General features: G+C 38.5%; 2 protein-coding genes across 3 annotated transcripts in view; both read right to left on the bottom strand.

Moving 5' to 3' along the window:
* atf2 (activating transcription factor 2) overlaps positions 1–6,320 on the bottom strand; it is a 45,897-nt gene extending 39,577 nt beyond the window's left edge. For both annotated transcript variants that reach the window (XM_039647339.2, XM_089132977.1), the window contains exons 1-5: positions 6,272–6,320; positions 4,716–4,785; positions 4,507–4,603; positions 4,311–4,429; positions 2,372–2,497 (exon numbers count right to left, since the gene is read on the bottom strand). In XM_039647339.2, coding sequence (XP_039503273.2) covers positions 2,372–2,497; positions 4,311–4,429; positions 4,507–4,603; positions 4,716–4,763 — 390 coding nt within the window. In that variant the 5' untranslated portion in view covers positions 4,764–4,785; positions 6,272–6,320. The remainder of the gene's footprint in view (positions 1–2,371; positions 2,498–4,310; positions 4,430–4,506; positions 4,604–4,715; positions 4,786–6,271) is intronic.
* A 613-nt stretch (positions 6,321–6,933) lies between these two features.
* atp5mc3a (ATP synthase membrane subunit c locus 3a) lies at positions 6,934–13,481 on the bottom strand. The gene is made up of 5 exons (XM_039647328.2): positions 13,398–13,481; positions 13,155–13,222; positions 10,993–11,067; positions 8,546–8,733; positions 6,934–7,503 (listed from the first exon to the last, which is right to left on the bottom strand). Exons 2-5 carry the CDS (start codon positions 13,191–13,193, stop codon positions 7,389–7,391), a joined length of 417 nt encoding a protein of 138 aa, XP_039503262.2. The 5' UTR covers positions 13,194–13,222; positions 13,398–13,481; the 3' UTR covers positions 6,934–7,388.
* Positions 13,482–13,707: the final 226 nt, after the last annotated feature.

The following is a 13,707-nucleotide window of genomic DNA, read 5'->3' as shown; positions in this document are numbered from 1 at the left end:
TCAGAACTCGGTTGCTAGGGTGTGGTTACACCGTTACCATGGTTACATGCTGATTTTTCCCAACCAAAACAAACAAGCCCATCTCCATGTCTGTACGATGTTCAGGTGCTGAGATAAAGCTTATTCATGGGTTTATACGGTTGCTAGGGTAGTCTATATGGTTGCTAGGGTTTGCTTATACAGTTTATGGGTTGATATTTAAAGACTGTTTGCCAGTCCGAGTCAAAAAAGCCCAACTCTGTGTTTATGCAATGTTGTGGTGCTGAGATTTTGCTTGTTATTATTGTTTAATGGTTGCTAGGGTCCTATAACTGGTTGCTACGGCATGACTATGAAGTTATTATGTCTCCACTTATTGGCTACTTTCTAGGCCAAGTCAAAAGAGCCCAACCCCAAGTTTCTCTGACCTTTTGATCCAAAGATATGATCTTACGAATTATGTGCCAATGTTAAGTCTATGGAAGATTTTCCGGCCGATTTATCCCAAGGATTTTTTTTTTTTAGTTCTTACAAAAAATAAAACCGTACTGACCCCAAACTTTTAAATGACAGTGTAACAAGAGAAAGGTTACACTTTATTTTATGTTGTCCGTGTTACAGTGCAATTATACATTTAAATACTGAGTAATAATAATTAACTACATGTAATTACTATAGGGTTGCATGTCATTACAGTAACTATATGTAATGTGTAACAAGGACATTAAAATAAAGTGTTACCGAAATAAGTTATGTACTCTGCTTAGAGTTCACATTAGAGCTGAAGGTAAAAACACATTGTTCTCAAAGTGAATGTTTATCATTATAGATGTTATATCAGCATATTGGCTGAATTAGGAAGGAAGGAAGTCCCATCTTTCTCACACACTCTGTCCAACAAAGAGATTTCCTCATAGATGGTTCACCACTGATTTTATTTCATCTAAAAGCAAGGAGCTCCAGGACAAGCTAACTGTAGACTGAGGGCAGAAGGCGGCCGCATGAGTCTGGACTGGTGCAGGGTCAAACACAGGTCGAGGAGACCCAGGAACCCACACAACACGACTCTGCACAATATGAGCCGAGGGACTTTCCTTACATTAGTTGCGTAGCATTGAAAAAAAGCCAGCTAAATGACAAGCACTAACGCCTGGTTCAGATTACACGATTTTAGCCTGATTTTAGCCCGATCCGTTTGACGTAGTGTGTCGTGGGGATTCGATCATTTCATCTCGTATAGTGTTTCATAAGTGGACGATATCCGACTAGCGTCTGCGATGCTTTATTATGACATCGTGATAAAAAGACTAGTGGCCCTCCACATCGGATTCTGTCAAGAGTGTGTGTGTGTGTGTGAGAGAGAGAGAGTTTGAGTGAGTGTGTGTGTACAGTCACCTAAAAGATTATTAGGAACACGATAATAATACTGTCTTTGACCCCCTTTACACCACTACACCACCACCACCAGCCTGCACAGTGGTAACAAGGCATGATGGATCCATGTTCTCATTCTGTTTACGCCAAATTCTGACTCTACCATCTGAAATCGAGACTCATCAGACCAGGCAACATTTTTCCAGGCTTCAACTGTCCAATTTTGGTGAGCTCTTGTCAATTGTGGCCTCTTTTTCCTATTTGTAGTGGAGATGAGTGGTACCCGGTGGGGTCTTCTGCTGTTGTAGCCCATCCGCCTCAAGGTTGTGTGTGTTGTGGCTTCACAAATGCTTTGCTGAATACCTCGGTTGTAACGAGTGGTTATTTCAGTCAAAGTTGCTCTTCTATCAGCTTGAATCAGTCGGCCCATTCTCCTCTGACCTCTCGCATAAACAAGGTATTTTCGCCCACAGGACTGCCGCATACTGGATGCTTTCCCCTTTTCACACCATTCTTTGTAAACCCTAGAAATGGTTGTGCGTGAAAATCCCAGTAACTGAGCAGATTGTGAAATACTCAGACACCAACAACCATGCCACGCTCAAAATTGCTTAAATCCCCTTTCTTTCCCATTCTGACATTCAGTTTGGAGTTCAGGAGATTGTCTTGACCAGGACCACACCCCTAAATGCATTGAAGCAACTGCCATGTGATTGGTTGATTAGATAATTGCATTAATGAGAAATTGAACAGGTGATCCTAATAATCCTTTAGGTGAGTGTATGTATGTGTGCAAGTGAGTGTGTGTGATTGAGTGAGTACGTCTGAAGTGAATGTCTGTGTATGTGTGGATGTAGTCTGACATGTTTCTCATCCACGACACGACAAGATTTTAGGAGTCAAAATGACGTAATCTGACAGCGTGACTACCGTGACAGACAAACGAATCGTGTAACCTGACCCAGGCAGTAGCAGAAATGGCCTGAAGCGCGCGGATGAAGCTCTCGCTGCGTCTCACCTTGTCGTCGGTTGTGGTGGACTCGGGGTGGGGGAGGGGGCTGTCCCGGTGCGACTCGATGGGTGTGTGCTCCTCTATCTTGTTTCGAACAACAGGAGTCGCAAGCGGAGACAAGTCCAGAGGCAACTGCAACAACCACACACACAATTAGTTTCATTTTGATGGAAGATTATTAATGATGAATCATGCTATAGTGCCTATTAACTCACTTGCAGCTACTCTATCAAAAGTTTGGGGCTAGTGAGATTTTTCATTCATTTAAAGAAGAAATGAATACTTTTATTAAGCGAGGATAGATTAATTTGATCAAAAGTGACAATAAAGATGTTACACAAGGTTGTTATTTCAAATTAATGTATGTTTCTATTCATCAACGAATGCTAAAAATAAAGTATATCAAGGTTTCCACCAAAATATGAAGCAGCACAACTGTTTTCAACATTGATAATAATCATAAATGTTTCTTGAGCATCAAATCATCATATTAGAGTGATTTCTGAAGGATCATGTGACACTGAAGACTGTGATCTTGACACTGATCACAAGAATAAATTACATTTTAAAAAATACTCAAAATTGTGCAGTGTAATAATATTGCACAAAATTACTCAAATAAATGCAGCCTTGGTGAACATAAAAAACATGAACAACTCTAAACCGACCTCACACATTTAAATGATCACGTAAATTGCAGAATAAACTGTCATCTTTACCTTTTTAATGTCATCCTCGGTGGCTTTATAAATATTTTGTAATACTTTTATTCAGAAAGGACACATTAATTTGATCAAAAGTGACAGTAAAGACATTTATAATGTTACACAAGATTTCTATTTCAAACAAATGTTCTTTTAAACTTTCGGTCCCACTTTATATTAAGTGGCTTTAAGTACTACGTACTTACATTTAAAAATAAGTACAATGTACTTATTGTGCTCATGTTGTATTGTTAATCACTTTTGGTGCTATTGAGGTGTGGATACAGGTAAGGTTAGGGACAGGTGTGGTGGTATGGGTAGGTTTAAGGGTAGGTTTAAGTGTAAGGGATGGGTCAGCTGTGTAATTACAGATGTAATTACATAAATTAATTACGGCTGTAATTACATGCTGGTATTTTTAAATATAAGTACAATGTAAAAACATGTATGTACACAATAAGTCCATTGTATCAAATTATTAATTTAAATGTAAGTACATGGTACTTAAAGCCACTTAATATAAAGTGGGACCGAACTTTCTATTCATGCTAAAAATAAAGTGTATCAAGGTTTCAGACAAATATGAAGCAGCACAACAGTTTTCAACATTAATAATAATCATAAATGTTTTCTGAGCATCAGATTCTGAAGGATCATGTGACACTGAAGACTGGAGTAATGATGTTGCACATTCAGCTTTCATCACAGGAATAAATTAATTTATATAAAATTAATAAATTAAATTAATTTTAAACTTATAATTTTCAGCATGAATAGAAAGTAGTTTTCAACGCTGATAATAATGAGAAATGCTTTGTATTTCTATATGTTTGAGGTTGGTTAGATATTAGATATATAAGTATTTTATGTTCACCAAGGCTGCGTTCATTTGATTTATTTTAAAGTGCAAAATTATTACACTTTACAATTGTGAGTATAGTTTAAAATGTTTATTCTTATGATCAAAAGCTGAATTTTCAGCATCATAACTCCAGTCTTCAGTGTCACATGATCAGCATATTTGAATGAGGATCATGCGACACTGAAGACTGGAGTAATTATGCTGAAAATTCAGCTTTGATCACATTTAAAATGACATTTTTAAAGTATATTCAATTGTTATTTCTGTTCTTACTGCATTTTTGATCAAACAAATGTAGCCTTTGTGAGCATAAAATACTTAAAAATCAAACGTTTTGCAAAATGATCACATAAATTGCAGAATAAACTGGCATCTTCACCTTTTTAATGTCGTCCTCGGTGGCCTTCTTGAAGTCATGCTCGAACGGGCCGGTGAGCTCGTTAAACAGCCCGACCTCCTCGCAGTTCTTCAGGAAGCGTGTCGGCGTCGGCGTCTGGTCTGCAAGAGACCCATAAACCCATGAACAACTACAGCTGGAGTGTGTTTTCTTCTATTGTGACGATCAGGTGACTCACCGGCGATGATGACACTCTCATTGCGAGCCGGACCAAACCTCAGGGTCATCTCATGCTTGTGTTTGTGCACCGCCAGGTGGTCTTCATTCGTGAATCGCTGTTGTCACAGTCAATATGTAGAGAAGAAAAGCATGCGGACAAGAAAATAGCCACTTAGTTGCAGTGTTTATTTAAGTGTGTGCTAGTGTTTGAAGTCAGTGATCACATGCCTGTCCGCAGCCAGGAGCCGTGCAGAGGAACGGTTTGTCATCACTCATATTCACAGCTTCAGTCTGCCACCTGATAACATGGGGGACATGCAACTTTTCATTAGTCAACAACACAATGATTTAAAGCCACAGCTGAGAACAAAAACACATGAGTTGTACAGTTCTGGACAAAAGTTTAGGAACATTGCTGTTTTTAATGTTTTTGACTGTCGGTAATTCTCTTATGCTCAACAAGGCTGCATTTATTTAATAATAAAAAAAGTAATATTGCGAAAAATTGTTACTATTTAAATTAATGGTTTCCTATGTGATGTAATGTAATTTATTCCTGTGATCAAAGCTGAATTTTCAGCATCATTACTCAAGTATTCAGTGTCACATGATCCTTCAGAAATCACTCTGATATGATGATTTATTATATTAATGTTTTAAACAGTTTTTTATAGCCTGTTTTTTAATAAATAGTTTTTTTTAAAAAAAAGAACAGCATTTATTTAAAAATGAAATCTTTACAATATACACTACCATTCAAAAGTTTGGGGTTAGTCATTTTTTCTTTATGTATTTATTTTTTGAAGAAATTCAAACTTTTATTAAGCAAAGGTGTGTCAAACTGATATACATGTGATAGTAAATATGTATTTTGCGAGAAAAGATTTCTATTTAAAAAAATTCTGGGTTTATTTATTTCTTTTAAAACTTTTTATTCATCAATAAACCCTGAAAAAAGTATCAAAGGTTATAAAAGAAAAAAAAAAATAAGCAGCACAACTGTTTCCAACATCGATAATAAATCATCATATTACAGTGATTTCTGAAGTATCATGTGACACTGAAGACTTGAGTAATGATGCTGAAGAGTTATTTTAAATTGTAATAATATATCATAATATTACTGTTTTTACTGTATCAGCATTGATCTATAATCATGATCACTACTGTTACAGAGCTGGTGTTGTTTCAGACCAAGCTGTCACAGCAGATTTGACAGGACACATAAGATAAGGATTAAAAGTACAATAACAGGCATCACGCATCCATATCTGTATAATTTAACATAACTTAAATACTTGACATTGGTTTCTGTGTTTGTTAAACCCCTCAATCACTCACATGCAGTGGTGAATGTGCTCAGGCTGATATCAACACAACCTATTGTCATTTTCTGCTTTACGTCCTTCTAAATATCACTGTATTTCTATACTATCACAGCGCTAAAGCTAAAGCTCCAGTGTCTTTAACCACAAACCTGCAATTGTTTAATGTCTCTCCAGCGGGGACTGTAAGTGTAAGTATTAACACTACACAGATTGTTTACATCAGTCTCAGCAAGCTAATCAACGCTCAGCCTCATCTCTCATTCATTTCAATGGGATCTCAGTTAGCTGTTAGCATGCGTCGCCATATTAACAACAAAGAAACACAGACACGCTCTAAAAATGTCATAAAGCTGCGTTTTTATTGTGTTACATATTCAGACTATCCTACTACCCAACCTAAAGCTATTTTAAAGGCGTGTCTGTTTATAAATAGTGTGCATTTATGCGCTTACTCACCCGCAGGCTGAACCCTGAAGAGCCAAAGCCCACTTATTCCACCTCTCGCGAGAATTAGGAACTTCTTTAAAGACAAAACACATGTGCCAAACTCTCGCGAGACGTATGTACTAGTCCCAGAGCCTAGCCCTTTAGTTTAAACTCTTATCGATAAATGTGTGTTCTGCTGATCCCTTTAAAGCTGAAGTGATGAACTTTGGTGTATCGTTTTTTTTTTTAAAAAACTTGTTCAAAATCCTTTTTTGTAATGTAACGTTAATACAAACCCAAAACGGCAATCCGTTACATTAAGGTACTTTTAATGTTAGCCAATGCCGTAACAATGAACAATTCATTTGTTGCAGGTTTTTATTAGTCTTTGTAAACGCGCAGGTAAATAAAAAAGTTAATTGGTAGCTCAGTACCATTAAACAATATTAACAAATATATCTTTTCGTGTTTTAGACAAAATGCTTTGGAAGTATTTTTTTTTATTGTTAGTTCATGTTAACTAATGAAACCTCATTGTAAAGTATTACCACAAAAACTTGCGTTTCTGAACTTTCTCTTCACAAAGTTAGACAGATTTCATACTTCAAAACAAAAGTCGCACAACTTGGTTGTTGGTGACGTATACAAGAAACACAAGGCATATGAATAAAAATGAAGCAGACACCACAGAGTAATGGTAAACTGTGAGCTAAATTTATTTAATGCAATTTACAAACGCAATTGTGGCTTTTAATTGGCTTTTCAACCAATTGCTATAAATTTACAGTCACACTATCAACCAGCAGTTTAACCCCTGAAAACATCTGAGTGGACACTTACAGTCTACACACACACACACACACACACACACACACACACACAAACAAACACAAACTTTCCCTATTCTGATGTACAGAAAGTGCGATCAGGTTCTTTATATCCATGAAGCTGTTGCTCTTCTTACTTAATGGGCATGAATAAGATTTGGTTAATATTTGAACAATTTTTAATTGTTACGTGATTTCTTTGAACAAAGTGGACTTGATCCTTTTTTCCTCCTGCAGAGACCAACAGCAGACGTTTTGGAAGCAACAGCTAAAACGCGTGGTCATAACTGCACTAAAAGTGTTTCCACAACTAGCAGATTTTACATGGCGAACAGGATGAGGAAAGCAACCATCAAACAGAAGAGCCCCATGGCTTCAGACAGAGCGAAACCCAGGATGGCGTAAGAGAAGAGCTGCTGCTTTAGAGACGGGTTCCTGCAACACACAACACAGCATTTCCAAACAAAGTTATGACTTTATCTTGTTCAGAAAATTCGAATATTCTGAATATTCTCAAAACATGTGAATAAAGCGGCGTTTCCTTCGCATGTGTTCAAGAGAACAAAGATCAGCACTTCCTAGGAAATTGGCGCAAAATATCTGTGATAAAAAAGGAAGTTGGTGCAATCAGGGAAGAAACTGTGGCTCTTTTTCCCTCCATCATTAATGAGTTGCGTCTCAAAAGGAAACGCAATAAACGCCGTCATGTTCCCTTGCGTTCGGATTCGGATGCTGGTGTTTGGGAACGCAATCAGGAGACACTTTCTGAGTGAATTAAACCACATCACTCTGATGACAGGCTTTGGCTCAGGCGTTTCAGAACCATCAAACCAACATTTGAGGTGCTGTGATGCGATTGGTCCACTGGTTAGTCCAGTTATCCAATCACATCCTCTGCTGAGGCAAAGTCACGTGACATTTTTTGTTACGCGTTGAGGGATTCTGAATTTCTACGTCTCCTATGCTGTTTGCGGTGTAAATATACAGTTTTACATTCGAACGCCGGCTCCCCATTGGCCAGCTCCTGAGGTGATCATGTGACCAGCGTCGGCCAATGGTATTTGTATTAAAGCGCTGCACTGTATTTATGACATTAACAGCATAGGAGACGTGAAGAAATTGTTGAATAAGGTCGCTGTGTTTTGTTTTTGCGCACAAAAACTTTTCTCGTCACTTCATAACATTAAAGTTGAACCACTGGAGTCGCATGGACTATTTTAAAGTTGTCTTTACTACTTTTCTGGACCTTGAAATTTGTAATTGCTGTCTATGGAGGGGTCGGCGAGCTCTACGTTAATATTCCGCTCTAATATTAAAGAATATTTCACATTTATTACCATTTTTACTGTATTTCTGAACAAATATATGCAGCCTTGGTGAGGCTGAAAAAGTTAGGGTTAGTGATAGGGTTAGGTGAGTTTTTATCCTGCTAACCCTAAACTTTGGATCAGTAGTGTATAAGTGAACGGCATCTGACCTGGCATATCCGATGATAAGGCTCCCGAACACGGTCCCGATCCCCGCCCCGGATCCGGCCACTCCCACGGTGGCAGCTCCCGCTCCGATGAACTTGGCGGCGGTGTCGATGTCGCGGCTCACAGCGCTGGTCTGGAAGCTCCTGAGGGCCTGAGTGAAGGCCGACTGAGGCAGGACAGCGCCACTGACCTACAGGCGCAAGAGAGGGCTTATTGACCTCTACACGACCCTAGTGTGTTCGCTAAAACATGGTGTCAGCTTCAATGTGACAAGCAATCACAATTCTCACCAGTTTATGAGGAGCAGATAAGCATGAAAATGTTTTTTTAAATGCCATATAGGGTTAGCTCACCCAAAAATAATGGTATCGGCCAATAAATGTTCATTTTTAATGTTATCGGCAAATTAAAAAGGATCGCCATGAGGCTTTTAAATTGCTTGAAATATGATTGGAACCACTTCAAAAAGGAAAAGTGCAACGTGTAGCGCAAGTCTGTCATATAGGCAACATACAATTTTAATACGAACTTTATAAATTGTGTTCTTGGGACATGGCTTTGAATGGTGGGAAGTTTGGATTTAATCTGGATTTAGATTTATCAGCCAATATACCGGTTATCGGCTTTCGAATAGAGCCCGACCGATACCGATACAAATATTTTTGGGTTTTAAAATCCGATATATCGGCCGATATTTTATTTATTTATTTTTTTAAACTGGAGATGTTTAGTCACAAATTTTGTCATGCTTATTTGAGTTAAGAGAAGTGACGGGGATGTTCTTTTAATTGTTATTCAAGCAATGTATGTATCGTGACCAACTCAACGAGTGTTGCCAACAGGAGCGGTGTAGAGTGCCCTCTGGTGGACAAACTATACAACTCCAACACTTATGACATGGTTCAAGCGGGTTTCGTCCGTTTTTATTTTATTTTTGAAATATTCATTTATCGGCCATTATAACTGCAGATACCGATAGTTTGGAAAATGCCTAATATCGGCCGATAATATCGGTCTGCCGATATATCGGTCTGGCTCTACTTTCGAATATAAATAATTTTCAGTATCGGCCAACATTTTCATATCGGTGCATCCCTAAAAAATGGTCATGTTTACTCACACGTCAATTCAAACCCAAGAGATTCTGGTTCATCTTTGAAACACACTCATAGACGTTGGAACAGGGGTTCCAACGTCCCCCCCTCCAACGGCCGCCCCCTAAATTCACCTAAGCACGGGCGTCAGTTTGAAATTTGCTGGGCACAGAGACACATTCGGAAGTGCTGGGTACAAACTTGTCAAACTGTGCAGCCTTTCTATTCAACCCATAAATAAATACGTCGATCCGCCAAACTTTATTTGACCGTTTGAATGGTCTAGTGGTAGCTCTTTTGCCCAGAGTGCCAGAGGTTACGGGTTCTAATCCGCCCTAGGTACAGTTTTTTTTCTCTCTCATCAAAACAGAATATGTCCATCTGTGGTTACAGTCAATATCAAGCATAGGACACATTTATTTTGTGATTTTACCGGAATGAATAGAGTCTCCGACGTAAAGGCGATTAAAGTGCGCGTCCGAGTGAAGACTGCGCGCCACAGAGAACATAGCCTACAACTGACAGCAGCGGCAACAAGCGTTCCTCTTGATTTCAAAAACAAAACATTTTAGCGCTAGATCTCTTATTTAAACAAACTAAATTAATGCTCTGCTTAACAGGATATGTTTTATTCATGTTTAAAACGTTTTATTTTCCGATATATGGTGACTCAAGCACTGATGGATCAAGGAGCGGTCCATCAGTAGAGTCACCATATCGGAAAACATTTGGAATGGGTCAGACATAGCCCACAGTAAATCTGTCTTATTATGTTTTTTAAAAGAATTTCGTTTTTATAAATTGTATTTCATTTTAATCAATCGTTTTAATCAACAAGTTGACTGATAAATTCTCAGAAAATGGATTTAATACCAATATTTTGAAACGGTGCGTAAATACGGGAATCCCGCCCCCCCTCACACAAAATAGTTCCAACGTCCCTGAACACACTCCGTTATTTTTAATGAAAGCTGAGAGGTTTTTTGACCCTCCAATGACAGTCCAGGAAACCGAAACATAGAAGATCCAAAAAGGCATCATAAAATGAACCAATAAGAATGTTCTTGGATGGAAACAGATATGATCACTTAAATGATGACCAGATTTAATTAACGATTATGGAATGACTTGAATTGAGGGTGAGTAAATGACAGTTTTCATTTTCACATGAACTAATCCTTTAAAATGCTTAAAGTGGATAAGAAGAGCTCTATCAACAAAACAAGTTAATAAAGTTATATTTCATCGTTTGTTTCTGGTGCCTTGTATCTCATCTACAAAAGCAGGACCTTCAAGTCTGCAATAAAGAGTTATTATAAATGAAAGCAGCTCATGAAGGCAGGTTTGACAGTCACCTCTGGTTTGGCCTCTGGTCTGGAGAGCACGGCAGCAGACAGCGGCCTGTACAGGGACCTGGAGCCCGCACGCACCTACAACACACACACACACACACTGACTGTAACCAGATTATACGAGAACCACACAGACAGCTGTCAAAAACGGGGGCGAATTTATAAGAAACAGTATGAACAGTTTTCTGAAAGACATGTATGCTGGGAAAGGTCAGTTCCAAAAGAGCCGGCTCAAGGTTCACCACAAGACGCTGTGCATTCAATGCTGGCTATTATAAGGCGCCTTTATGATGATGCATTTATATTAGGAGTATTAAAGGGCCCCTATTATGGGTTTTCGAATATTCCCTTTCATGCCGTGTGTAATACAGCTGTATGTGAATGAATGAATGTAACTAACTCTAAGGAAAGTGCAAATAATAATTTCAGAGCTTTATTTTATTATTTTCTCTGTTAATATTAAGATTATATTATTATTTATTCATATTATATTACTTTTATTTTGACGCTTCCTAGTGGAACGTTAATTTCACGTATACTAGTTAGTCAAACGTACCCACGGAAGAAAGAAGGAAAAGCACATTTCGGTCTGAAATTGGATAAAGCTCAAAAGGGATCATTTAAGCACCGAGCTGGAATGGGAACAAGGCATTGTGTGTTTAACTTGTTTAATGGTCATGTGCAGTAATATGAAGGATAATCCATTTTTCTGTGAAGAACTGTTTAAAATGTATTTTCTCTCGCAGCAAGCTAACGTAAATTTTTTAGCATTGTTAATAATCGAAATATCGCAAAGGTATACGTCGCAATATGCATATCATAACAGCTTGCAATAACTGGGGTCATGAACAAGACAGAAAATCACTCGCAGCTCTTGGCTGAATAACTTTTGTAGCTTTAAGAAGGATCAGTATACAATTAATTCATACAGTGAAAACCAAGCAGCGTTTTATTTTCTACATTTGATTATTGATTATTTAGTTTGTGTTGTTAAATAACCCTAATGTAGGATAACCTGAACCCCGTGGTTTGCACTGATGTTAAAATAACACTTCTTATGCGACAGTAAAACACTGATGCACTTTCAGAAGCTGTAGGGGTGTTTTCTTGCCACAAAAATAATATAAAACACGTATATGTAGGTTATATAATTTAAAATACATTTTAAAGATAATTTACATTAATTTTACACAGTTTCAGCATTATCAAATCGCATTTTTCTTCAATATCGTGCCGGCCTACTCTACAGTGATGTAAAAGTGGTGGGTGGGGTGGTGATGGCGCAGTGGATAAGACACATGCCTTTGGTGTGAGAGACCCGGGTTCGAATCCACTGTGAGACACCGATGTGTCCCTGAGCAAGACACTTAACCCCTAGTTGCTCCAGAGGCGTGCGACTTCTGACATATATAGCAATTATAAGTCGCTTTGGATAAAAGCGTCAGCTAAATGAATAAATGTAAATGTAAAAGTGGCATGAATAGCGGTATGACTGTTCAGACTAATTATCAGTTCTGTATCAAATTTAGGAGCACATTTGGAATCGAAAAGATCAGATTACACTTGGTTTGTCACTGTCACGAATTTGGTCCACATTACCTGCAGACTGAGCGTAGCCTACACGGTCCTGTTGTCTTAAATGTTACAGGTTCAGTCCCACAACAGGACATCCCGTGATGGAGCTCCATTGTGCCCTTCATAAAGACAACCTTCATCTCGGGTTACACCAAGGGGACCACCACTGAAATGCCTTACTCTAAGATACTTTGGAGGATATAAAATTCAGCACATAAAACTAAACAAAACTCCTTTGAGGTGATAGAAAGACAACTGACACCTTAGACACTGCACAACATTAACTAGTGTGGAATAACCACTTACAACTAACACGGAAGACCAGTTTGACGTCTTTAAATCCAGCCATATTTGACCTTAACGAACTCAAAACTCTGAGCCTAAAAGAAAAGGTCAAAGGTAATCTACGACAGCGCGTGACGTTTCACGTTAACCCTTTTAAATCCGTCTAGCAAAAGGAATGAATGAACTACTGACGTCAAGTTCAACCCGCAGGCCGAACAAACAGCGTCGCTTTCAACAACAAAACACACTGTTAAACACACACACACTCACACACACTAACACTAAGCTCTCACAGACTCACTCACCAGGGCGGGTGTGGAGACGAACTTCGCGCAGGTGAACATGTTGAAAGGTCAGTGTTTTTGAGCGGCTTCTGCAAAGACAAAATATGAGGTCAGAGATTTATACGAAGAGCTTAATAAATACAGCTGTCGTGCCCCACAAAACCGTCTCCTGACAATATCCCGATCGAACCCGCAACTCTGTGCTCATACAGTCAGAGGATGAAGGATGATGTAGATTTATCTGTTGGGAATGAACGCACTCACCGCAAGCAGAGGTCGAACCACTGGCTGTACTGCGCATGCGCACAACCGACTATGCGTTATGACCCGGATGTTGGTGTGTCGTCGTTGCTTTCGAGCTTTATTGGAAAGAGCTCAGAGACATTTCACAATGCCACAGAAATTATCAACATCATTATCCTAAATACACCTAAATCTAATATGGATGTATTAATTGCATTTTTGTTTAAAGATGGCATGCAGCCTTAGAGCGTTTCATATAACTAAATATTTATTTAGACTAGGATTTATATTTACATTATTCTCATTATTATCATTATACATTATCATATTC

Source organism: Pimephales promelas, chromosome 7, assembly GCF_988280905.1.
Source record: "Pimephales promelas chromosome 7, fPimPro1.hap1.1, whole genome shotgun sequence".
Taxonomy (NCBI): domain Eukaryota; kingdom Metazoa; phylum Chordata; class Actinopteri; order Cypriniformes; family Leuciscidae; genus Pimephales; species Pimephales promelas.
This window is presented reverse-complemented; position numbering and strand designations above follow the sequence as displayed.